Genomic DNA, 24,229 nt, shown 5'->3' with positions numbered 1-24,229 from the left:
AGAGTCGAAGGAGTGGTGATGGCCTCGCTGGAAGGAAGAAAGAAAGAGAGAGAGAGAGAGAGAGAGAGAGCAAGAAGAGCAGAGGAGACGAAGCGACGGCAGTTGAGGCGCGCAGCCGGGGGAGCGTTCCTTCCTTCCCTAGGCCTCTAGGCTCTTGGGCCATCTGCATGGAAGCGGCGTGTCTCACAGGGTCAGCTTGGCGGATTAGTAGTTTTAGTACTACTAATTTCTAATCCGAATTCGGCCTAGCGCGGCAAAACCGGTGTGGTAAGGGGCCGACCCGCCCCACCTCTGATTAGCACGCCGCTTTTGATTGGTGCGTGCCTGGCACAACCCCGAGCCGCTGCCAGTTTGGGCTCCCTGTACTAAATGTTTATTGGTTGGAGCGGCCCCATGGCCCCACTGTGGCACGGCTCCTCGTTGGCCGCCGCACGTCGCATTCGCTCTGCGTGAACTTTCTTCACAGTCTACACAGACACTACGGAGCACTCAAAACACTTCCAGGGAGGTTATCTGCAGCTAGTTGAAGATGGAGGGCATATATCAGCCTATGTTCACCCAGATATACTGTAATCAGTACTGTGTGGTTTGGCGCATTATTATTTTAGATTTTAACAGTTATCGAATATTCGGCTGTGGGTCGCCCCAGCGCGGGGAGAACCGCTTTGTACGCACGCCCTCTGATTGGACGCTGGCACCCCACTTCTCGGCGCCGCTATCCGGCTATTTTCTCCCCTTTTTGGTGTTTGTCTTTCTTTGCCTTTGATGACTCGACAAGCATGGAACAATATCATTGTCAACAATAATATCATTTTTTATATGTATAATGTATATATGAAATTTACCTTAACGTAGACATGCATATGCACCAAGTTAAACCCCAGAAATGCGTCGTCAGCTTGACTCAATGATCCATCAAGGCAGTAGCTAGAAGGATCAGTCAGCATACCATAATCTGCCAGATGGAGACGCTGTTTCTTGTTGGCTGCTGTCTAGACTTGCCTGTACGAATTAACTTTTCTGATCACGCAACATTTAATGATACTTGGCCACCAATATCGTCAAAAACATGAAAATATTATCGAAATATTATCGAAATATTCATCAGTTGGCATCAATATTTCCACTAACCCTGGAAATTTTCCGTTGAATGACAGCTTGTGCAAGTTTTTCTCGGCCGTGCCAATCAAATGCAACAGGACTTTCCAAATCCGGTATAGTGTTTTCTCAGTACAACCTGAGTCATTTGGCCCCATAAATATTATCAGTGGTATAAAACCAGTTGATATCAACTATGTAATATTAAGGCAAGTGGTGTCTTATGTTTTTAAACACAGTACATAGAATTTCAGTGTGGTTATAGACCGGTAAATTGACTTTTTTCAATTCTAGACTAGCATACATATATTGATTGATTTTATTGACTCGATCATTGATCGCCGAAAATGAACCCATAATACATAGATGCATTGAGTATTCCAGCCATAAATCGTGCTAATAATTATTCAAAATGTTTGGTTTGATTTTAAATATATGTAAACAATTCCTTGTCTCAACATTGAAGGAATCAAGGTGCCTATAAAATCAATAACTTGCTTAATCTAACCTTCACAGTAGTATGGCCTAGCCGATTCCAATATCGTCTTAAATCATCCAGATGTCAACAACAGTGATCGTCAAATCGTTATCATACCGTCATCGTCGCTGATCAATCATCCCCGAAACCCAAAAACCACCCAACCAGCATTGAACATTGAAATAAACACCAATCCCACCCCTCCATATAATTAACAAGGCCATTTCCTACTCCGTACCTCACGATACATAAACTCTCTCCGGCCTCTGCACCCTCACCACATCACTCCCCCGCCTAGTCCGCGACCTCGGTTTCTCGATGTAGTCCGGCCCAGACCGATAGTCCCTCCTACGCCGTCGCGTGGGCGTCGTCTGGCTGTACACGATATCCGAAGTGTCCGGATGCTTGTTACCGGGTGCTCCGGGCAGGAAACAGGTCTTGATCAGCCAAATAATCAAGAGCGTGCCGGCGATCGAGCCGATGACGATGCCCGCGATGGCACCGCCGCCCATGCACGATCCCGAAGAACTCGATTGACGGGAAAGGATATCGACTGGAGCCTGTTTGTTTTGTTTTTCAGTATTAGAAAAATATGATATACAGATAATAACAGGAGGATTTATTCAGTTGACGTACCATGATGATTTTAACAGAGAAAAAAGGCAACTCTTAAGGGCAATCGCTTGTGTAGTAAAAGTCAACTACCGGTGTTGATTTGGCTTCGCCCACAGATACTTGTCGAAAATTCTTTCGTCAAATGACGACGATTCAATTGAGGGTAGGTAGGTAGCCCAACAAAAAGAGCCCTGTAGAAAACACCGAGGAAAAGATACAGTTTTTCAGAAGATAAGGCATTAATTAATCAATTGCTCAAGCAAGATTGAAAAAAGAGGGGGAGTTTATTAACTGCCCATTTATATTTACATCATCAGCATTTAGTAATGACAAAATTTCCCGCATGGACCCTCCCAATCAAGGCAATCAATTGATACATATTTTCTTGTTTTCTAGAGGGGAAGATCCCAGCCATCTGAGGGTTCCAACCATCCCGTGACGTCAGAGCCCGGGTTGGTTTGCGCAAAGCCAACAACATGTGAATGATAAAAATATGCGGGGCTTTCTCTGTTGTTCATTACTATATTTATCTTGATAGACCGATGGTGTGATGGATGACGTGCATAATATATATGCATGTGTGTTTTTCCATCGGAGGTTTCTTTTGGAGCAGCCATATCCGTTCTTCAATGTTGCCTAGCTAGGTAATACAAAAACAAAAAAGAAACTAACCATGGAAAGCTCGTTTCCGATGTAGAGGGGACTCCATTCCCCTGGAGCAAAAAAATTTGGACACTCCGGGAATCGAACCCGGGGCCTCATCAACATTTCCTCCTTATCGGAAGTGCAAATGATGCGTCATACCCCTAGACCAAGCGCCCAGCGAGTGTGTTTTAAAATTTTAATCTATTCACCTCATGGCATAGTTTGGTATATACTTGTTGTGCCGAATGCCGATGTTCTTACATATATTCATGTCGTGGATGTTTTGTCCAAAATATCGAACCAAGTCGTTGCTGCATGTTTTCGCTATTTTTTTCCCCTTTTCCAGTATCGGTCTTGCTAGATCATCAGTAAAATCTACCAGTATAAATGGCTTTATATGATGATAGCCACGTTCTATGCCATGAGATGCGTCAACAAATCTGTTGGGTCTTGTAGCCAGCTTTTCTTGGTTGCTGCCTCTACCTAGTCCAGTATACTTCTTTTAGTTACCTGAGCTAAAAAAAAAAAAAAAATAGGAACTATTAAATTATGTAAATAGGGAGTACTGTAAAATCCTTCACAATTGCCAACCGACTGCAGTCTGTAAGGTTGGCTACCCCTACATCCTCCTATTAGAATCAAAAAATCTATTATCTAAGAGAAAGAAAAAAACCTAGCAAGTCGTATACTCTAATTGGTTCATTTTGAATTAGTAAAGTTAGTATTTTCCAACAGCGTACGTGACCAAAAGTGGGGCGTTATCCTCTGAGATGCGATTTCGTGCCCAATGCCTTTCTACCCCTCCAACTCATGGTCTTTCTGGTTCCACTATCTGAGCAAGTCACTTTGACACCTGGAGGAGTATTAAAAGAAGGCTCTTCACAAAGATCACAACGGAGCCAGTAGTCAATTCGGGAGCAACTGTTATATTTATTGTTCCTCGCCAGTGAGTCAAAAGTTTGAACGCTGGGGCCATGCCTATATATTTTGTCATAAATACATTATACCCAAGTCCACAGCTGGATTTTCAATACGATGATTGCTTCCAGTATACCCTAAGTTTTGTAAGACTGGCTAGCATCAAAAATTCCTCAAGTCACCAAAAATAGAAGGGATGAAAGACTGATCAGGAAAGTTCTGCTGCTGATCCAACGATATCGTTGTACAGGGTTGCACTGGAATTCATCTGTGACCGAGGATCTTGACTCCCAATTGACCAATTCATAGAATCTTCCAACGCATATTGCAGGCCAAGGTATTGCCAGCGGCAACACTGATTGAGGGCCATCGTGTACCTTGTGTAAACTCTCCATCCTTGTACTCTGTTCATTCTGGGAGTCAAAGTAATGCCCAGGGAGTACTGTCTGAGGATTTTCGTGTATATTAAATGTGCTCCCAATCTGTGCCACGGTTTGCCCTGGCGTTTAAGATATACGAACCCTGCCTTCGAACTAACCCTACAAGGCTACAATATTGATTATATAAGTAATATCGACATCAACGTCTCCGCAGCGGCGGGGCGGGCCTTGTGGGGCAGCACATACTATTCAAGATGGAGGTTCTCGGCTATGTCCACCTAAGGGATCTGGGCAAGCCAGTACCGGAAATAGTTGATGGAGTCGAAAAGGAATTCCAGGCACTTTCTATTCAAGACGTACCTGGCGAAGCTTTATCGATATTCGGCAAAGGTGGACCGAGATGCGATCAGTTTATTGGATATGGTACTGATGTAAGTTTGCCCCTGACTTCTTAAGTGTTCTCGGAGGCACAGACAAACCTCTGCATTGTGTCTCTCCAGGAGCTTCAAGGGGGTGTGGGTAGCGAGGCCAGCCTGACCACCTCCGGTTTTGCCGACGAGTGCTATCAGATTCTAATCATTATACAGATGCGCTCCACTGTCAAATCGTACATTCGAAACGAAATCTTTGTTCGGCAAGGGCCACGGCCTGTGCGCGTTAGACAGTCGCAACAAGGGCGGGTACATATGAAGAAGAACCAAGCTATTGGCATTTTCAAGGTTGCACCGGAGCGTAGCTCAGTTACATTCCGCCTCAGCCTCCCCGGACAGGAGGAGCTAGTAACTACCATCAAACTTCATGAAGATGAGTTACTCTTTGTCTCAGGTTCAGTGACTGTAAAAATCGAAATTACGAGTGATACGCCTGAATTGATTTGGGATGGCTACTCATCAGTACCTGTGGGAATGGATATACTGAATACGGATGTGCTTGACTTTGCGAAGCTTTGAGGAATGTTGATTGGGTCTAGCTGGATGTTATAGTTAGGAAATACAGCTCCTGGTAGGTAGAAATAACTGTCGACATTGAGACACTATAGGACCGGAGTCCATCCCATTGATCACTTAATAAGAGTCTGGCAAGTTCTTCAATTTCTGAAAAATGCTCAAACATGTACCATGCTGGCAGTAGAACCAAGGAGACTCCGGCAATTCCACACTGATTTTCTAGATCAATTAATTTTTGACCGATTTTCAAGGCTTTCCTAGTGATTCCATCCGGAAGTCCTCGTTTCTGGACAAAGCCGTCAATGGTACCGTATCTTCTCCCCTGTAGTTTAGAGCGCTGCCATATGTGCACGTAGTCAATAGCCAAATCTCTGACACAGAGGAGCCGGAGTAAATTGAAGGGTTGGTTGTCTGGTTGGGCATTGTATGCTGCGGTTCTGGCATTTTCCCCTGGAGATCTTGGAGAACGGTATACTGTATCAGTGTGCTCTTTCTCCAGGAATTCCCGAATGATCTCCTCATCTTCCAGGACCTTGTCGAGGATGCCCTTTGCTGTGTGACGCTGGGTCATCTTGTGCGGATAGTTGGAAATTGATGCCAAGGATACCCCGCTAATAGCTCTCTGTGGGGCAATCGTGTTATGTATTCGGCGGTAGATTGGGGACGCCGCGGGCGCGGATCAAAATCCGGATGTAAATCTCTTTATATTAAGATTCCTCAAGGTCAGCTCCTTTCCCGAATTTGGTATCCGGGCATGGTCTGATACGGTGGGCCAGGAGAGGAGCATAAGGTAAGAACCATAGCGCTATTTAAATTTACTGTATAGCCGAGTATTAAAAAACCAGACTAAAAATAGACCCTGCCTTAAGTGGTGTTACAAGGCATAAGTAGATGTCTAGGAGAGAAATATCAGGACTGCAGTTGCGAATAGGGTGGTACTATTAAAAGTGATATAATGTAGTTTTGTGTTGGGCAATGTCATCTGTGCCTAATTGATGCTGTTACTACTAAAACCGGTATTCCTAGGCGACTTTTTCGGTGGTCCTAACACCTAACGGTACATTATGTCTGTAGACACTTCAAGTAATCCTCACTCCTTAGAATATAAATTATGCGAATTGTGAGAGTTTTGTAAACTATCTGAGCTCTATAAAGAAAGTGATAAGCTTGATGATGGGAGTTATGGAAAGATACTTCAACTATTGATTGAATGGATGGAGTTATACCGGCAGCTTTCTATGTAGTTTATTGTATTTATTTTATTTTATTTTTATTTTTCGGGTTCACTATAGATTTTCGTTACTTATTTCGCGCCACGAAGACTAGAGAGATTTTAAATGTCATATATAAAAGTACCACATTTGAAACAAGTGCACTTATACTTTTGAAATTGTCGAGAATTTTATAACCAGTCTGCTCGATATAAACTGACAGGTGATAACATTAATTACTAACAACATAAAATGTCTCCCCGGTTTCACGCATCGGAAGTCCTGACGACTTCATTGGCCGGCACCTGCTCCTTCCCTCCATCGATAGTATTTTCATATGGGTATTTCTTGGTAAGAACCATTAAGAGAAAAGCCGTAATCACAGTACCACACATTAGGGACGTGGTAACCGAGAATCCGGCAATATACCTTGGGGCATCGTTTGACGGCCAAATATACGACCCACTGTGATACGAGAACAAGCATATAAGCATCCAGTCATTTTTTCAACGTGAATAATAAGCGGTGAACTTACTATACAGAAGAGAGATTGGCCAAGGCACTGTAAACGTGTCAGTCCTTGTATATAAATATAGAGATAACCATACGTACTTTACTACTCCTATCGCTACGGCTCGCTTTTCGGCTGGTCGGGAGATTGTATTGGACAAGTAGCTCAACGTCAACGGACTGCAGCACCAGATTCCGGCAGCGCCTGTTGTGAGATATTAACAGATGTGGTTGGATTTGACTGGGTAATCTATTACCGAATGTTAAAAAGGCATATCGAGCTTTCGAATTGTCAATAGCGGCAGTAATGATCAATGATATGGTTGAAATAGCTGCTATGGCCATAATGTGCTTCGGGCGTTCATTCTGAAGATCTGACGAAAAGCAGCAGACGAGGACGATAACTAGCGAAGCCATATCTATATACCATGTTAGTAGAGTAGCAAGTATTATGTATATTTATTTTTTCTTCTCACATAATGGAATGGTCATCTTCAAATCACGATTAGCAACGAACCAAATGATTTACCGAGTTACTCACGTATTGAACAGATTTTCCAGTATAACCCAATGCCGCCATTATTGTAGGGACGAAATAAGTGATCGTACCAGCACAGGTACACAGACTCTGAGCAAGGACGAAGAGCCATGTTCTATTTCTGTTAACCTCTTATCTCTAAATTGACACTGTACTATATGAAGCATACCTCCAGTCCCTGACTGCATGGATAAAGCTCTGGGTATGACTGAGGTCTCCTGCCAATGTGGAGTTGTTGTCATGTTCAAGACGGCGCATTGCGTATTCTCTTTCTGTTATCGTGAGCCACTTGGTTGTCGCTGGGAAGTCTGGCAGAATGAAACTGGGATGAAGTTTAGCAACAGAAAGATATTTTTTTGATCCAAAGACAATTTACATAGAAAGAATAGCGAAACCAATGGTAATGCATCCCTCGACTATAGACTATCAGTGAATGTTCGAATGAGTTCCTAAAATGGCGTACTTAGAAAAAGCCACTTCCAAGCAGGAAGATTTCCTCTATTTTGCATGTTGTCTACAATAAGACCAGCTGCCATTAAATAAGTGACTTGTTCAGCTAATTCGGAAAGAGATATTCATACCGATCAGCCCTCCAACAGCACCCGAAACTAGGGATGCGCAGTAGAATATCGAAAAGCGTCGAGCGAGTTCGCTTTTTTTGTACCAATTGCTCATGAATAACAAGACTCCGGGCTGTAACTATTAGTGTAGTCTAGAAAAATGAGGCTGGAAAACACACAAAATAACCGGCTTCAACAACTCCTAAGCAAAAGCGGAGGGCAATCAAATGTTCCTTGGTGCTGATACCGACATATGCAATACTATGGCCAAATGCGTTATTTTTAAACAAAGTCATTCTTTTAAAGTCTGGAAGAGTCACTTACACCATTCCGCCCCAAACAATCTATGAATGATTAGACAAGCAATATCCCTATGGATAATAAAGGATCCTCTCACCATTAATCCAGGCAGATATAAGCTCGGCCTTGTCCGACTCAAGATCATGTTGCTTGGCACTTCAAGAAGGAGGTAGCCAACGAAAAAGATAGACACCGCCAAAGAATAGCCGGAGGAGCTGAGTTGAAGGGCCTCAGCCATGCCCGCCTCCCTAGCATTTCCAATACTGCGAAAGTCAGTCTAAGCCCGTGAATCTTCTGGTGAAGAAGAGTTAATTGATACATACTTATTTCGGTCAAGATCTATCTCGGAAATTTTCATATCGTTAGCTGTTGCTTCTTGAGCAAGCATTTAAGGGTTTTGGCCTCACAATTGAGAATATACTGAAAGACTTTTATCAGTAAAATCACTTGAATAAAAAAAATCCAAAACTTACCATGACAAATAGCGGCGGAATTAAGCGCATATCGACCTTTCGTAGAATCCTGGTCCATCATTAATCCCTGCATCTTTAATATCGGAGGATGTCCGACGAACCGTCGCTCCAAGGCCGGGTCCTCTACAAACACTCCAGCAACATTCTCCGACACATATTCTTTGTGAGTCAAATCGTCTTTATTAGGCATGGTGAGATATAATAATGCACGTGGCATATAGTAGATGAGTGTTCCAGTCTCCGGCTACATATGCCCTATTCCTTTAATATATACACGCGATCTTATTAAGATCTGGGGATAAAAAACGTGGAGAAGTGGAGATCCCGACTCTAATAATCTTGCCACTTCACTTGCTTTCAATAATAATGTTCCTGTCCGCACATGTCAAGTGGAGAAATCACCGAAGCTAATCCCCAGAGGGTAGAATACTGGAGTGCAGAGTTTGGCCTGGTTTCTCCACGAAGTGCGGGGATAAAGCAGACCCCGAATTTCAATGCCATCTCCACTTCTCATCCGCCTCCCACTTTGAAGCCGACTTGATTCTTGAATTTTGCAAAATGCAGTCAGCGTCCCTCGACGTAATACCGGATGATGCGTATCAAAGACGGGTCTTGGAAACCCCGAAAGCCAGGCAATCACACCAGAAACCAACCTTTGCCTGTAGTTGGCCAGGATGTGGGCGAGTATACGGAAAAAGAGAGCATCTCCAGCGCCATGAACGCAGCCGTGAGTGTTTTTCATTATTAAAATGATCTCTCATCCTCTGACTTATGAAAATAGATGCTGGTGACGTGAAATACGAGTGTCCAGTATGTAAAAAGCGATTTGGTCGAAGGTAAGTTTCTCTTTTCGAAGTTGGTTGTTATGAACACTTTTCTTATGGAGTATTGGTATCCATAGAGATGTGATGACTCGACATCTTTCTCTACACGGGTCTAGAGTGAAAGTTCCACGCAAAGTCGCATGGTGAGAACAGAATCTCGAATTATCGAAACACGGTCATTGACTTGAGAAGTGTATCCTGCGTTAACTCGAAAGTACGATGCGATGGAAAACGAGGGCACACTTGCACCAAATGTAAAACCTCAGGGTGGAAATGTGTATATCGCAACACAAGGGCAGATTCAATCCCTGACCAGCGAGCCCAGGATTCCGAAGAATTTTTGGTCTCTCAGGACTTGGTTATTCGACGCGAGGAAGCTGCCGTCCTCCCAGGGTCCCTTGATATTCTGGCTGCAGCCTCTGAGTCCCATATTCAAGCTCCAGTTGAGCTAGGATATCATAATATCAATGCCAATATCCAAAATCAAATTTCATTACCAGTAACTGGTTTGGTTCCCTATATCTACATGTGAATGATCTCAACTAACAAATAAGTAGCTGATGCTTTCCCGTCAGTTACAGCTGGATCCCTCTTTGAATTCCCCATGGATCCCTTTGAAAGTTTCTTTGGGTGGGATATGGATGAATCCGGGCTAGACAACCTCAACGTGCCCCCCTTTGGTTTTATTCCGACCGGTGACGTCTCCCCTGGTACTTTTACAGCGTCTGAGGTACCAGGGATGCGCTGTTTAAGTTCTATGGAACCATCAGAATTGATTCGAGATGCCCAGCCACCTGATACGCCATGGGTAAGTTGTGGAGGAAACCCTTGATTCTCGCAATATCTAATACAAATGTATCTAGCCTCATGTATTTCGGCCCAGCCAGCAAGACAATCAGCTGGACCTGCCTCCTGTCAATCAAAAGTCTCGATTAAGTCTTCAAGGCCCAGCTATTGACGGGATTGAGGACTCCACTCGCCAGGAAATCGTTTCACTTGTTCATGCGGCTCATCGACCACGATGGCCTTTAGTCGATCTTTCATTCTTCCCTTCAAATGAAACACTGACTTCATGTGTGAATCTCTATTTCCGCCATTTCCACGAAACCCTTCCCATCATCCGCCGCTCCACCTTCCGCAAGAACGACGCACCGCCAATCTTACTCCTCACAATGGCGGCTATTGGCGCAGTGTACTCACACGATGGTTCAAGCGGGCTTGCAATCGCGTTGAACGAGCTGGCGCGTCGAGTTATTTCACATGTCCGCGAGAGCGACCAACGGGCAATGTTTGATAGGGTATTCATCCAAGCACTGCTCCTCCAATCCGTCTTTGGGCTGTTTTGTGGCTCTAGAATGCTTTATCAACATGCAGAGATAAGCAGGGCTAGTCTCGTTACAGCAGCTAGGAGGATGCACCTTCTGCGACCAAGTTTGTCGTATGTCAAGGAACTCGAGAAACAGAACCCATCGCCGACTGAAGACGAGCTTCGGCGAGCTTATGAGGATGATGATAGGCGACGGAATTTAGGCTGGGGAATATATGTAAGAAAGCATCACTATTACTGAGAAAAAGTGTTAGCTGATTTGATGACTAGCTCTATGATATGCAGATATCATGCCTTCTGAATATCGCACCTCTCCTCTCTGTCAGCGAGATTAATGTCCCTCTTCCAATCGACGAGGAGGCTTGGAATGGAACCAATCCCGGCGAGAGTGTGAATTTAGAGCACGTTCTGCAACGGTCGTCGAACTTTCGAACGGTACTGGATTCGTTGCTCTCTACGGAGAAGTTACCGCGGCCCTTAAGTTCGTTCGGGTATTCTATCGTTGCACTTACTCTGTATAGGCATGTTATACCATCATACGGTGTATATACAGTGTATCACTGGTGGCTAATCAATGGCAGGCTTTGTACCGATGCCGCTGCATTTGATACCATATTCTCGCGACCGGCGATGTCATCGGATACGCTATACCGACTTTCATTTCCATCGATTTTTAAAAAGTCAGTCCTCATCGCCAGTTTCGAAGTAGGGGGTTTGGTTGGTAACACTGATTAAATATTATAGCAATCCCCAACAACTCCTCGACCAGTTATCAGTTTATTGCCACGGGCTCTCTCACATGCCAAACTCATTGATCGTCAGCGTCTCTGCTCTATCACACCTCGGCCATATGCAGTTCACCTGGCCCGCTTTCCTGAACAATATCAAAGTTGCCGCTGGAAAGAGTGGGACCGAGGAGAGCAAGGCGGATGCTAGAAGTTGGCTACGAGCTCGTATTGCAGAGGATCCTTTGGGGGCAAGGTCAATCCTTGTACATGCCGGACAGCTTAGTGCATTGCTGTTGAGATTTACATTTGAGTAAGCAGGCAAAGCGTTCAAAACTACGGAGGACAGATATTAACGAAATCGTTCCCGTAGTGCACCCTCCGAGACTGTCTTTGTCTTCGACGCCGCATTAACATTTTGGGCTATTCTCGAATTCTCGGATGAAAAAATACTAGGCCCGTCTTCATCATCAAGAAGAACCACTGTTACCTGTAAGCCTCCCTACCCGTTTAAACACTACTAGGTCAAGTCTGAAAACCACCTGGTAGGGTCTGAGTTCGATGACATACACGAGTGGGTGAAAAGCGGAGGACCGGTGTATTTCCAAGGACTGGGGGATCTTTCTGATCTTACAAGCTCTAAGATCCTGTCAATTTTTGCGGAACGACTGGAGACTATGCCATGGGGTTTGTCGCGGTGGTTTAAACATGTTCTGATGATGTTGGAGCGGGAGTAGGCATACTTGTTAATACAAATAACCAAAAAGTACCACAATAAGCCAATATTCGTAGTTTAGACATAAATTGATGTCATTGATAAGGAGAATCAACCCTCGGCTTTTGAAGTTGGGTTAGAGTGGAGATGTATTATCTCCACATCACCTCCGACCACGCCCCAATTAACCCCTCACTGAACATGCTAGAATTTGATGAATTAAAAAGTCTATATCAATTACAACTCCTACAACTAAATTCTGCATACCCTCCTATCCATCTACTAAGATGTCTCTCCTAATGCATTTCAAACTCAACACCGGGAACTCTATCCCCGCCATTGGGCTTGGTAAGCTGCATAAAATTTTATATTACTCGAAGCTGGTTGATTAATTTTCTTCACAGGAACCTGGCGTGCTGAATCAGGTCAAGTCGGCGAGGCAGTAAAGCATGCATTGAAAAGCGGGTATCGTCATATCGACTGTGCGTTGATTTATCAGAATGGTTCGTTACTAATTCTATCCCATGTTTACATTCTAATTCCCCGTAGAAAAAGAGGTTGGAGAAGCGGTTAAGGCTTCAGGGGTACCCCGAGAAGATATTTTCATTACCAGCAAAGTGTTCGTTTACCTAGTGAAGCTGTCATGGGCTTGTCACTGACTGGCCACACAGCTGGAATACGTATCAAACCGACGTGGCTACTGGACTGGCGCAGACACTGAAGGATCTACAAACTGACTACGTAGATCTATATTTGATCCACTGGCCAGTGTAAGGCCTCTACCCGCTACCCATATCACACCCATCTAATCTAACACCAGCCGCCTCGTCCCGAACGAAACATCCGCGCTCTTCCCCCTGAACCCCGATGGAACGCGTGCCGTCGACCGCTCGTGGAACCAACAAGAGACATGGCGGCAGATGGAGGCTGTGTACGGATCTGGAAAAGCCAAGGCCATTGGCGTATCCAACTGGAGTGTCCCGTATCTCCAGCATCTCGAGAAAACATGGACGGTTGTCCCGGCCGTGAATCAGGTTGAGCTGCACCCGTACTGCCCGCAGCACGCATTGAAGAAATGGTGCGCGGATCGTGGGATACTGCTCGAAGCGTATTGTCCTTTGGGATCAAACGGTATGTCTGCTTCTTTGTATTGTACTTCAAATTTTTTTTTCGGTGTTGGTGACTGAGTTGTATGGTTCTAGACTCCCCACTCCTCCGTGATGAGGAAGTAAAGGCTATCGCCGATAAGCATAACGTACCTGCCGCCACAGTTCTGATTTCATATCAAGTGAATCGAGGTTGCATAGTTCTCCCGAAATCCGTCACGCCAGCACGCATTGAGCAGAATCTCAAGGTGATCACGTTGCCGCAAGAGGATATGGAGGTCCTGGATGGTATGGCTGCGAAGGGGAAGCAGCAACGTGTTAACACACCTTTGTTTGGACATGACTTGGTTAGTATTTTCTATCTTTGGGGTTCTCGAGGTGGGCTAATGGGTTGTTTAGGGCTTTGATGATTGGTATGGACCGGGAAATAAGAATGCTCCCCAATAGACTTTTTGACGGGAGTATTGAGAGGAAATATTATACCCTTTTTGAAAGTTGGTCCACCATTCTAGTAGATTGGAACTCGACTTGGATTTAATGTTGTATATATGGCCTCTACTATTCCCTCTGATTAGCCAAACTACATATAAGAAGTTGTCCTAATAAGTAACTACATACTTTGTTTAAATTTTTGTGAATGCGGTGATAGTGGACAGCTTGGCCGTTGATTACGTTAAAGAACCAAAAAACAAAAAGCTGACCCTAAAAATGGTAAGAAGGCGTTAATGTTGATTGTTGTGAGAAGGCGCATAACAGATAAATTGGGTTGAGGGTTATTTCCCAGTCCCCACTCGACCCGTCATGTCGTCGAAAGGCGCCAGGCGTTGGGAGCAGACCAGACATTTGACAATGGCAAGAAAAGAAAGACATAAAAATAGATTACAGGCCATATTCTGCTCTGTTGCAGGAACGAGTTTGAGAAACACTTAAAGCTCAAAATGTCATCGCGACGCCCAATCTACTTCAACCCCGCGGCAGCAACTGAGCGCATCGCCTCCCCGCAAATCGAAGGCCTCAAGGCTTTACATCAATCCATCCCCAACTATGCCCCAACACCCTTGGTTGAACTCCCCGGGCTCGCTGCCGAGCTAGGCGTCCGCGCCATCTTCATCAAAGACGAAAGTAACCGCTTCGGGCTGCCCTCATTTAAGGTCTTGGGCGCTTCATGGGCCTGTTTCCGGGCCATTGCAGCACACCTCGGGCTACCGCTAACTGTCTCCCTCAATGAGATTTCAAGTCGAGCAAAAGAAGCCTCGATCTCCCTGACAGCTGCTACGATGGGAAACCATGGGCGTGCAGTCGCGTTCATGGCTCGGCTGCTCGGTATTGAGGCGCAGATTTTTATTCCGAGCGCCATAGATCAGGAAACTAAGAATCTGATTGCGGGAGAGGGCGCGAAACTTATTATTGTCCAGGGTGATTATGACAGGGCTGTGCAGGAGGCCTTGGGCGAGTCGTCTACGCAGAATAATGCTCTGCTCATTCAGGATACCGCTTTTGAGGGGTATGAGGATGTCCCTGCGTGGATCGTGGAAGGTTATTCTACAATGATGGATGAAATACTGAACGATCTTGCGCAGCGCGGCCTCGCTGGTTTGTTGGTGCTGACTCCTGCTGGTGTTGGGAGTCTTGCCCATGCAGTGGCTAAGCATTGCAAGTCACAAGAGCCGGCTTTTTCAGTCGTTGCCGTTGAACCTGACACAGCGGCGTGTCTATATTCTAGTCTGACTACTGGCAAGATGATGACCGTGCAAACCTCGTCATCAATCATGGACGGTATGAACTGCGGCACGGTATCCTCTACTGCTTGGCCGGACATTCAGCGCCTGGTTGACGCCTGTATCACGGTGTCTTCCTACGAGAGCCACTGTGCCGTACAGTATCTCAATTCAAAGTCTGTGGTAGCCGGGCCATGCGGAGGTGCGTCGCTCGCTGCGTTGCGCCATCTGGCTACGGTGAAGGAGAATGCTTCATCGCTCCTCAACAAAGATTCTGTAATTGTTCTTCTCAGTACCGAAGGCGCGCGTAAATACCCAACACCTAAAGACGTCTCTGTCAGCGACGTCGTAGGCTTAACACAGACTCTTACACAGATCAACTCCTCCAACTCGACATTGTCTGTCACGGACGGAGTGGGCGAGACCGAGATAGTAAACTATCTTGCTGCCTGGTTTGCTCATCGAGGCATCGAGCACCACTGGATTGAGAAGGTTCCAGGAAGGCCATCTATTGTGGGAGTATTGCGTGGCAGCGGAGAGGGCCAATCCCTCATGTTCAACGGTCACACCGATACAGTCAGTCTCTCGAGCTACGAGTCCGACCCGCTATCTGGGTCAATCGGAACCAAAGATGGCAAAGAAGTCATCTTTGGACGAGGCTGCCTTGACATGAAAGGTGGTCTTGCCGCAGCGTTGGCCGCTCTTTCAGCAATCAAGGCCAGCGGCCGCACCCCTCGGGGCGATGTCATCGTGGCCGCTGTGTCCGATGAAGAGGATGCATCCCAGGGAACGCAAGATGTTATCGCAGCGGGATGGCGTGCAGACGCTGCAGTTCTGCCGGAGCCAACCCAGGGCACGATTATTACAGCCCATAAGGGATTCGTGTGGATTGAAGTAGACATACTAGGAGTAGCCGCCCATGGCTCAGACCTGGCAGCTGGGGAAGACGCCATCCTCTACGCTGGTTCGTTCCTGCAGGCTTTGGAGAAATACCAGTCGCAGCTTCCTGTGGATGATCTGTTAGGCCAGGCTTCGCTGCACTGTGGATTGATCCGAGGCGGCGAGGAGCCATCTTCATATCCGGATAGATGCACAATCACCGTTGAGTTCCGTACTATCCCCGTGCAAACTCAAGAGTCCATATTGGCGGATATTAGTGCCCTGTTGAAAGGAATTGCTCAGGAGAATCTTCGATTCAAATACGCCGAGCCTCGCATTACCATGTCGCGCCCGACACAGAAAGTGCTGGCCGGTCATCCCTTTGTACAGAAGGTTGTTGCTTGTACATCCGCAGTTCTAGGACGGGAACCTATTGTCAAGGGTGGTTCGTTTTGGACTGATGCAGCTTTGCTTGGTGCTGTTGGGATTCCTTCAATTGTATATGGACCTGCGGGGGATGGCTTGCACGCTAAGCAGGAATTGGTTGAAGTCGAGAACCTGCAAGAATTTGAAAAGATCTTTATTCAATTGATAGAATCTTTTTGTTATTAGATAGATGCTATGTAGTTGAAGAGCATAGAACCCGCTTTGCAACAATTCTTATCCGGTACAATTCTCAGCATGGACAGTCTGCGAAGGCTAAAAAATGAAGCAACGCAGGGTTTAGATCCCCGCGTCAGCTCTTCGTTTTCATTCTCTAGGGTAACTTGCTTCTGGGGTTTCCGTGGCTGATGCTGTGCGGCAGTAGGGGTTTTGGAGTGCTGACTCAAAGGGGGCGAATAATCCTGCTGATTGCATTGGGTTGGGATAGATTAGCCCGTTTCCAGCACGTCTTTCAGCAAGTAGCATTTCTGCAACCTCTTCCTTCTAACGTGCCGTGAACCAACACGATGAGCTACCTGCATAAAAGCGATGTGTGGCGCTAGAGGGCCCAGTGTCACACCACTTTATACTCAGCCTAGCTCCGGGAGCGCTCATAGATCCCTCATAGAGCAGGCCCGCGGGCTTCACGGCGGCTCCAGGAGGGCTCAGAGAGCACAAAGAAACCGAAACAGGGCCCCAAAGCTGCATGTGCTCGTTATGAGACAAATGCAGAATGCTCATGTGTGTTGTCGTACGGTATTAGCGTTCGGTAGATAAATGTTGCAGATGTTTCATGCACCTCAAAGCATATACGTAGCTGCAACATTGAATAAGCTCACGGCCAAGAAATAACTTGAGAGCATTGTCATCACATATCTTTAAGCGCATTTTTTCTTTACACAAGACTAGTTGTTACCATATATTTACCGTATAGTGGTGTAATCTTGATGCCTTAGGTACGAAACGATCAACCCGCAGATAGCTTCTTCTCAGCGGTTCTCGCTTACCGAGAACCAAGCCTTAACGTATTTTATAAGCACCCCGGGACACATAAGCGTCCCGGGACACCCGCGCTAAGAAATCATAGAAAATGACCATAACGTAACGAATAAACCGAATTACTATATAATTTCTATATAGAATTGTTCAGGCAGTACGTGCGAATATGCCCGATTTGTTTACAATTAGAACAGGTCCATAGCGCGCGCCTGCGTGCCCCCGAAGCCACTTCCGGATTAGGCAATTGTAAAGCTTCCTGGGCTGTCAACGCTGCTGCAGCTATCTCGCGACCTTCAGAAACTGTCAAAATTCCTTGACGGTCAATAGGCCTACCATGGGTTATCCTTTTTTGCTTCTGGTGATGGTTCGCTGCTCTCAATTCCTGATTTTCCTGCGCCAATATAGTGGCGGAATTCATGGTCAACGAGCAACCTTTTATCAACTGGTCTAACGCGCGTTTAGTAGGCGAACTTGGATGGGTAAGATGTTGATTTATAAGCCAATTTATGGTGTTTATTTGACAAATCAGGATTTTTATATTATTTGGTGTTTTTGGGGACCAATTTACAGAAGAATGACTCGTACTTGGGGGGGTAGGTGTCCGCAATTGAATATCAAGCTTAGATAGCACACATTCTCGGTTAAATGGTGAGATATCAATCAATAAAAAGCCGCTCTTAATATTTTATATAGTATAGGCTTTATCCCAAATGTCTATATACATTGTGAGAAAATCGTCTTTATCAATATAGTTGACACCGCAGCGCATCCAGTTCTCAACCGCATGTCTATATAAGCGCTTTAGAACCGCAAAAACACCCACATCAAGCGGTTGAAGCAGGTATAACGAATATAGCAGCATACATACAGTAATAATGTCATTTACAGCACAATACTAATCGAATAAAGGTGTAAGATAACTACTATGTCTATTAAGAATCAGAAAACAGTACCGGCCAACTATATAAGGCTTCGTCCAAAGGTTAAAAATTTTTTGAAGCCATTCAAGGCCTAATTCATCAGATATCTAACCATTTGATGATTCAGTAATTGCCTAATTAGATAATAAACTAAGCAGATTATACCAATCAAGAAGTTTATTAACTGATTTCAATATAATAAGTAAAGGCATAGCAATCCTTTTTGCACTTATACATTCCACAGCTGTGACCTATTCTCGATTTCCAGGCTGTAGTAGACGAGGTTTCCTTTTATAATTAGAGCTGCATACAACTTTTATAGTAGAAATGATGCCCATAACAAACCCAGTCTTATCAAAATTCTAAACGTCTTTCTCAGCGATCCTGTACTCGGTAAAAACGCGCTTAAAATCATTAAAAAAGCTGTCAATAATTGTTGGATCTTCACATAAAACACGCTTATAATTATATTTATAAATATAACGGGTTTGTAGATCTTGCTGATGCTTTAAATAATTACTCACCCAGCACTTACTAATAGTTGGTGGTGAGGTAATAGAATTACGTTTTGCAAGCAAGCAATTGGCTATTTGCTCTATCATTAAAGACCTAACAGGGCAGCCACGCTTATCCATTAAGAGAATCCAATCGCGTAGTGTAATTTCCTCAGTTTCTAACAATTTGGTGTTTTTAGGGCGCTTATATAAGTGATGCACGCGATCCTACATTCGCGCGTAAAGCGTCAACTTTGGTACACAGTAAACACGTGCTGCTTCGCGCACACTGGTTATTTGACCTTTTTTTAACGCGTTCATAGCAAGCAGAAGTCTTTCTTCATTGTTTGAAGGGGTTTTTGCAGCGTTCTGAGGCATATTGGTGTGGTTATGCGATTTTCAAATGTATGGTTGGTTGAAAGTGGGAGGAAATTGAGAGGGTGTCCCGGGACGCTTATGTGTCCCGGGGTGCTTATAAAATACGTTAGCATCCAAGGCTAATTTTACAAGCCTCGAAATCGGAGTCACTTCCGCTTCTACCCTGATGATGCATGTACTGCCAAGTTCCTAATTAGGGCTTTAGTGGGCCGAGGAATGATGCGGGGGTGGGGAAACTCGGGGCTGGACGCTGACTATACCACGTCAAATTATTACCACATCACTATCTCCTTAAACAACACGCATTTTTATTCATTCTAAGGGACCTAGACCTTTCCTAACCATAACTGCGTGGTATTAAGGAATTTTATAGTGGTAATAATCTGACCCCCTGTCAATTCATTTTCCATTGGTGACACCCAGTAAGCCTCTAGCCACTAAATTTACGCCACCGGTCAACTGGACCCCTGGAAAGTCGTACACTAACTTAAGATTTCAGTAGTGATTACTAGTTACATCAAGATGAAGGTTTTAGCCTCATGTTTACCCCCCCACAGAAACACTGGACCCTGGGCTCCTTTTCCCTTCCTGCTTAATTTTCAGTCACAAAGGATCGAGACGGTTGTATTCAACATCAATAGGCCATGATATGAAGTTTATTCAGTTGACCGAGTCTGACACTTGCCAATTCGAATTCCAAAATAAAAAATAAAAATTTAACGGTGTTTGGCAAACCGATTTATTGTCCCACGGGCTAGACCCGTTCGTGTGCTCTAAGAGCTATTTACAGAAGAATTCGATAGGAACATTTGAAAGGGTGGGAAATAAATGGAAGTGACTCCGTGTAGACCATGTTAACGCTATCCGCATTTTCAACGTCCATCAATTTATTCCAACTCATCTACATCCGTTATAATCAGTAAATAATCCAAGATGAGATGGAAAAGGTTCAAAATACATCATAGCTCTTTTCGATTCTAATTATTTAAGCAGGGGTGGTGCATGTGTCGTCATCGATAATGCACTCGGCCGAGCATTCGTCCTCAACAAACCGGGCAACGACTGGAGTAGCAGTAGAGTCTATCGTGACTTTGCCAGTGCAAGCAGGACGGGTGATGGACTCGGTGAGTTCGTGACAGCCCTTCTCCTCATCGAGAATTACGATAGAACTGCAGCCCAGGTTGCATTCGGATGTCACGGAGACAACGCACCCAGGGTTTCCCTCGGTAAAGCCAAACGTAGTCTTGGCGGTAGAGGCATAGGTGACGCCAACCATGACGGCTAGTGTAGCAATGAGGGCATTGGGGGCATGCATTTTGATAGCTTGTTTGGGTTTGTTGATGTTGAAAGAGCTAATAATAAGAAAGTGGTCTGTGAAATAAATGACAACGATAACGGGAATCGACGGCCGTTTTATAAGCTACGAAACCACCGACATCTAGAGCATCGTAGTTGCTGATGACAAGGCTACTAGCTAGTAATGTAACGGTATCCGTGGCAGCTCAGGCGTGACAGTTCAGGGCCAAAATGAGGTTGTTATTTAGAACCCACATGTAAGCCCTAAGTGAGATCTAGAATTGAAGATAAATATTTCTAGGCATTGCATTTACGCGAGAGATGCATGTCTAAGATACAGAATATAAAGTACGGAGTGCATACATAACCTTTATACTCCGTTCTGTATGAATAACCTCATACTATTTACAGCTGGTGATGAATGTGTAAACAAGACATAAAATCATGGCTGAGAAGCATCACTACTGAATATTAATCACACTTGGCTTCCTCAGCTGGATGGTGTGGTTGATAAGCCAATCTGCCCTTACATGTAAGATTGGTGAAGTATTTACTGGCCGACGGATCTTAGGAATACGAGGGTAACATTATGTGTGATCGACGCATTATTAAGGTTGACGCACAATTAAGGTTGTATATCTCATCTAATCAAACTAGGAATTTTTCCGTTCTACGCAATATATGACAGAACATAACAGAAAATTGAAAACCAAGCTTCTCGACCTCTTCAGTATCTCCTCATTTTGAAGTGGAAGCCTAGGCAGCCACAGATAATATCAAGAGACCAAGAGAGGTACCCACGTACTAGCAACGTCATCGACACTATTGTAAGTACGATTGAAACTGTAATGGTAGCATAGCACGTAGAGCAAACTTCTGGGCCAGTGTTTTCGAGACTCAAGAGCCGTATTGAGTCAATGAGTCAAATAATTGATATTTTTATAGCTTATTAGCGTTGCTCATCCTAGCGCATAGGAAGAGACCAAGAACTCCAAATATTCGGTTTTCTCATAAAAAAGCCAGTGGAATCACCAGACCACAATCCAGTGTAACGGTTAAGCAGTGTAACTGATTCTCCTCAACTCTTCCATTACAGACTCGTCCATCGCCTTCGATTATGCGTGTCCCTCTCTTATGTGGGTCTCACAAATAGGTATGAATCACGTATCAATTACCATATGTATTTTACTTACCAAGGTACTGCTGATCCTAACCTAAAGAATAGTATCAAAGTTGATAAGTTTTATGATCAGTAATAATGTCAATACACATAACTATATAATAGTCAGAATAGAGAAGAAAATGCAACTTTTACCGACACCTCTCATAGGGGTATGCCGTTAAAAAGAGCCACAAGAACACCGCTGTTCCCAATCCTCACGAATTAGAACGTACAGGCACCAAATCCCCCCTATGGCTATCTGTATTGATGTCGACTACTATGTGTCGAAACATGGTACTGTATAAGGCAACCGAAGATTCAGGGTAACGGAATTTTCACACTCCTCTTGTCAATCAAAGCGTCTTCATGACGACAACACTAGAAATAAAATGGCGGCGGGAAAATCCAAGCGGTTGTTTCCTCGCTACCGACCAAGTGATAAAACAACACTCCTACCGAAAATGTCGATCCTGGAGCTACCAGCAGCCCATCATTCTTGTCGGAGAAACCTGCTATTTTTTGAGAGATCTAAATGCCTTTAGCCAGGCAAACTGCCAACTGTTTGATTTATTGAACAAGTACCTCTACCGCCGAGATTTTAGTCTATGTGAACTAGGATTGGTTACTGCCGCTGGAAGGGACAATGAGCTCGCCGTTCGGAGGATCATTCGAGAGGCCAAAGGACACCGTTTCTCCTTTTCAAAAGCTGTAGAAAGTGCGCTGAGGTTTAACTCAAAGAAAACTATTACGGCATTGGCCGAAGCCATTCCGAAAAATGACTTTTTGGACGAATTTCTAGAAATCCTGCCTGAAATTTTGCAGCGGTTAGGTCGGTATTTGTACTTGGGTCGACTTGTCCATCAAGTCAAGCTTCTGTTCTCCATCTTTCATAACCTCGACTTAAGCCAGAGACCTAAACTGTCAAATGATTTATTAGACTGATTTATTGACGTTCGTTTCACTGAATGTGCCGAGATATTAATAAAAAATGGTGCTCAGATGAGTGACTTGCATTACAGGAGGTTTTTCGGGTCTTACAACACAGGAAACGTGGATGGTGGCTCGACAAGAACGATGGCAAAACTCTTCCTCAACATGTGTCCTGATTCAGCACTAACTCCGACGACTTTCTCGGGGGCGGTGAAAGCAGGCCGTTTCTCTGCGGTCACGGTTTTCAAGTATGGTGGCGCTGATCTAGAAGCGTTGGATACGAATGGGCATCCGCCTCTTTGGCATACTACTGATAGTCGTATGATCCAATACCTGTCATTTCTCGGAGCCAGCCCCAATGCCGTCAGTGCTGATGGGGAAACAGTTGTTGACCATGCATTCGAAAACAGCTGTTATGACGCCGTAGACACCCTGGTTGACTGTGGTGCGGACTTTTTGCGAGTAAAATTGAAAAACTGCAAAAAGTTACTTTGCAATGACATCTCTCAGAGAAATTTTGGATATTTACAGAAAATTGTTCTGCAACACATAGAAATTCTCCGCGATAAAGAAGTTATAGCGGGCTTGAGAAAGATTTTCTCCATAGGAATCTGTGATGATGAAACATTCGAGAAAATACTCGGTCACTTACGATGGTTCGGAGCTCATTGTCAGTCAAACACAACATCATCAGTAAACTTGTTTGACAGGTCGCTGGTTTCTTTGATACCAACAGATGTAGGAAGCAGCGTGTTACTGATTCGTCACCTATTAGTGAAGGGTGCGAATCCAAACGTCTATATTTCGGGGCATGGATCGGCATTGGAAGCTGTAGCAAAAGGGCAAGACGAGGAATGTGTCGAATATTTGATTGAACATGGTCTAGACCTTGACAAATTCGACCACGCCTACCTCGAGAGAATCCTACAGCTTGCGGTAACATCTGGGAACTCGTCGGTAGTCCAATTACTAGTTGAGAAGGGCGTTGACCCTGACTTCAATCAGAAGCGCACTGAATGCGGCTCAGGGGCATTAATTTGGGAAGCTGTATCGAGAGGACACACTAAAATAGTTCAGCTCCTGATTCATGGAGGCGCTGATATACACATCAGACAGGACGGCTGGACGCTTCTGGGGTTCGCAGCAAACAATGGATTATTGTGGGAAGTACACTACATACTTGTTACAGGCGCAGATCCCTTGGAAAAATCAGGGCCAGAAGAGAAAACAGCTCTAGCGTGGGTCTTGTGCCCCTCTGGCGTGATCAGCGAGTCCAGCTCCCGGGAAAGAATTGCGTCTATCCTGATCCGCCGGTACACCGAAGAACAGTTGAAGTCCGAAGGCCCCCGGATATTCTCGTTAGCCGGGAAGATGAATTATAGAAGGTTCCAAAAGCGATTGGGCTACTTTGGAGTTCCTCTGCCTAAGAGCTGTCTCGAGCTGGACTGAATTTTATCTGATGAATTTAAGCTAGACTTGCTCGGCACGTTTTGACTTTTATAGTGGATAAAATATTATGTTTCTAGACGTATCCATGAGTTTAAAGACTCGAAAGTTGGATATAGAGAGCGGCATTTCTACATGGGTTTATGTAGCCCTAGCTACCAGTTGATATGGAGTTATGAATGAGAGAATTAATTCTTGCTTATCCCTCTAAGAC

At 44.8% G+C, this 24,229-nt stretch overlaps 9 protein-coding genes and 1 non-coding gene across 10 annotated transcripts; 5 read left to right on the top strand and 5 right to left on the bottom strand.

Annotated features, from left to right (window-relative positions):
• Positions 1–1,815: 1,815 nt before the first annotated feature.
• TRUGW13939_01804 (uncharacterized protein) lies at positions 1,816–2,215 on the bottom strand (the record flags this gene model as incomplete). The annotated part of the gene is made up of 2 exons (XM_035485001.1): positions 1,816–2,136; positions 2,213–2,215. The coding sequence occupies 2 exons, from the start codon at positions 2,213–2,215 to the stop codon at positions 1,816–1,818; spliced, it is 324 nt and encodes a 107-aa protein (XP_035340894.1).
• Positions 2,216–2,920: 705 nt separating this feature from the next.
• Positions 2,921–3,012, bottom strand: TRUGW13939_01803. The gene has a single exon. It is a non-coding gene; the product is annotated as a tRNA-Ala (tRNA).
• Positions 3,013–4,388: 1,376 nt separating this feature from the next.
• TRUGW13939_01802 (uncharacterized protein) lies at positions 4,389–5,084 on the top strand (the record flags this gene model as incomplete). Its single annotated transcript, XM_035485000.1, has 2 exons — positions 4,389–4,565; positions 4,635–5,084. 2 exons carry the CDS (start codon positions 4,389–4,391, stop codon positions 5,082–5,084), a joined length of 627 nt encoding a protein of 208 aa, XP_035340893.1.
• Positions 5,085–5,100: 16 nt separating this feature from the next.
• On the bottom strand, positions 5,101–5,652 carry TRUGW13939_01801 (uncharacterized protein; the record flags this gene model as incomplete). The annotated part of the gene is made up of 1 exon (XM_035484999.1): positions 5,101–5,652. The coding sequence occupies one exon, from the start codon at positions 5,650–5,652 to the stop codon at positions 5,101–5,103; it is 552 nt and encodes a 183-aa protein (XP_035340892.1).
• Positions 5,653–6,558: 906 nt separating this feature from the next.
• Positions 6,559–8,863, bottom strand: TRUGW13939_01800 (uncharacterized protein; the record flags this gene model as incomplete). Its single annotated transcript, XM_035484998.1, has 17 exons — positions 6,559–6,757; positions 6,828–6,854; positions 6,905–7,007; positions 7,060–7,221; positions 7,279–7,294; positions 7,344–7,455; positions 7,510–7,662; positions 7,717–7,756; positions 7,804–7,869; positions 7,922–8,033; positions 8,080–8,161; positions 8,225–8,244; positions 8,298–8,463; positions 8,524–8,539; positions 8,608–8,620; positions 8,674–8,722; positions 8,775–8,863. The coding sequence occupies 17 exons, from the start codon at positions 8,861–8,863 to the stop codon at positions 6,559–6,561; spliced, it is 1,425 nt and encodes a 474-aa protein (XP_035340891.1).
• Positions 8,864–9,231: 368 nt separating this feature from the next.
• On the top strand, positions 9,232–12,286 carry TRUGW13939_01799 (uncharacterized protein; the record flags this gene model as incomplete). Its single annotated transcript, XM_035484997.1, has 11 exons — positions 9,232–9,400; positions 9,455–9,509; positions 9,575–9,640; positions 9,690–10,003; positions 10,055–10,305; positions 10,361–11,041; positions 11,095–11,315; positions 11,406–11,504; positions 11,569–11,862; positions 11,923–12,041; positions 12,099–12,286. 11 exons carry the CDS (start codon positions 9,232–9,234, stop codon positions 12,284–12,286), a joined length of 2,457 nt encoding a protein of 818 aa, XP_035340890.1.
• A 265-nt stretch (positions 12,287–12,551) lies between these two features.
• TRUGW13939_01798 (uncharacterized protein) lies at positions 12,552–13,747 on the top strand (the record flags this gene model as incomplete). Its single annotated transcript, XM_035484996.1, has 6 exons — positions 12,552–12,612; positions 12,669–12,767; positions 12,814–12,883; positions 12,936–13,034; positions 13,085–13,395; positions 13,467–13,747. Coding segments are annotated over 6 exons (921 nt in total), but the record flags the coding sequence as incomplete, so codon positions are not given.
• Positions 13,748–14,308: 561 nt separating this feature from the next.
• Positions 14,309–16,579, top strand: TRUGW13939_01797 (uncharacterized protein; the record flags this gene model as incomplete). The annotated part of the gene is made up of 1 exon (XM_035484995.1): positions 14,309–16,579. One exon carries the CDS (start codon positions 14,309–14,311, stop codon positions 16,577–16,579), a length of 2,271 nt encoding a protein of 756 aa, XP_035340888.1.
• A 3,587-nt stretch (positions 16,580–20,166) lies between these two features.
• On the bottom strand, positions 20,167–20,496 carry TRUGW13939_01796 (uncharacterized protein; the record flags this gene model as incomplete). The annotated part of the gene is made up of 1 exon (XM_035484994.1): positions 20,167–20,496. The coding sequence occupies one exon, from the start codon at positions 20,494–20,496 to the stop codon at positions 20,167–20,169; it is 330 nt and encodes a 109-aa protein (XP_035340887.1).
• Positions 20,497–22,713: 2,217 nt separating this feature from the next.
• On the top strand, positions 22,714–24,018 carry TRUGW13939_01795 (uncharacterized protein; the record flags this gene model as incomplete). Its single annotated transcript, XM_035484993.1, has 1 exon — positions 22,714–24,018. One exon carries the CDS (start codon positions 22,714–22,716, stop codon positions 24,016–24,018), a length of 1,305 nt encoding a protein of 434 aa, XP_035340886.1.
• Between the last annotated feature and the right edge of the window lie 211 nt (positions 24,019–24,229).

The sequence above is a fragment of the Talaromyces rugulosus genome, chromosome I, assembly GCF_013368755.1.
Source record: "Talaromyces rugulosus chromosome I, complete sequence".
NCBI classification, from domain to species: Eukaryota; Fungi; Ascomycota; class Eurotiomycetes; order Eurotiales; family Trichocomaceae; genus Talaromyces; species Talaromyces rugulosus.
The sequence above is the reverse complement of the archived record's forward strand: the minus strand, read 5'-3'. Positions and strand labels throughout refer to the sequence as shown.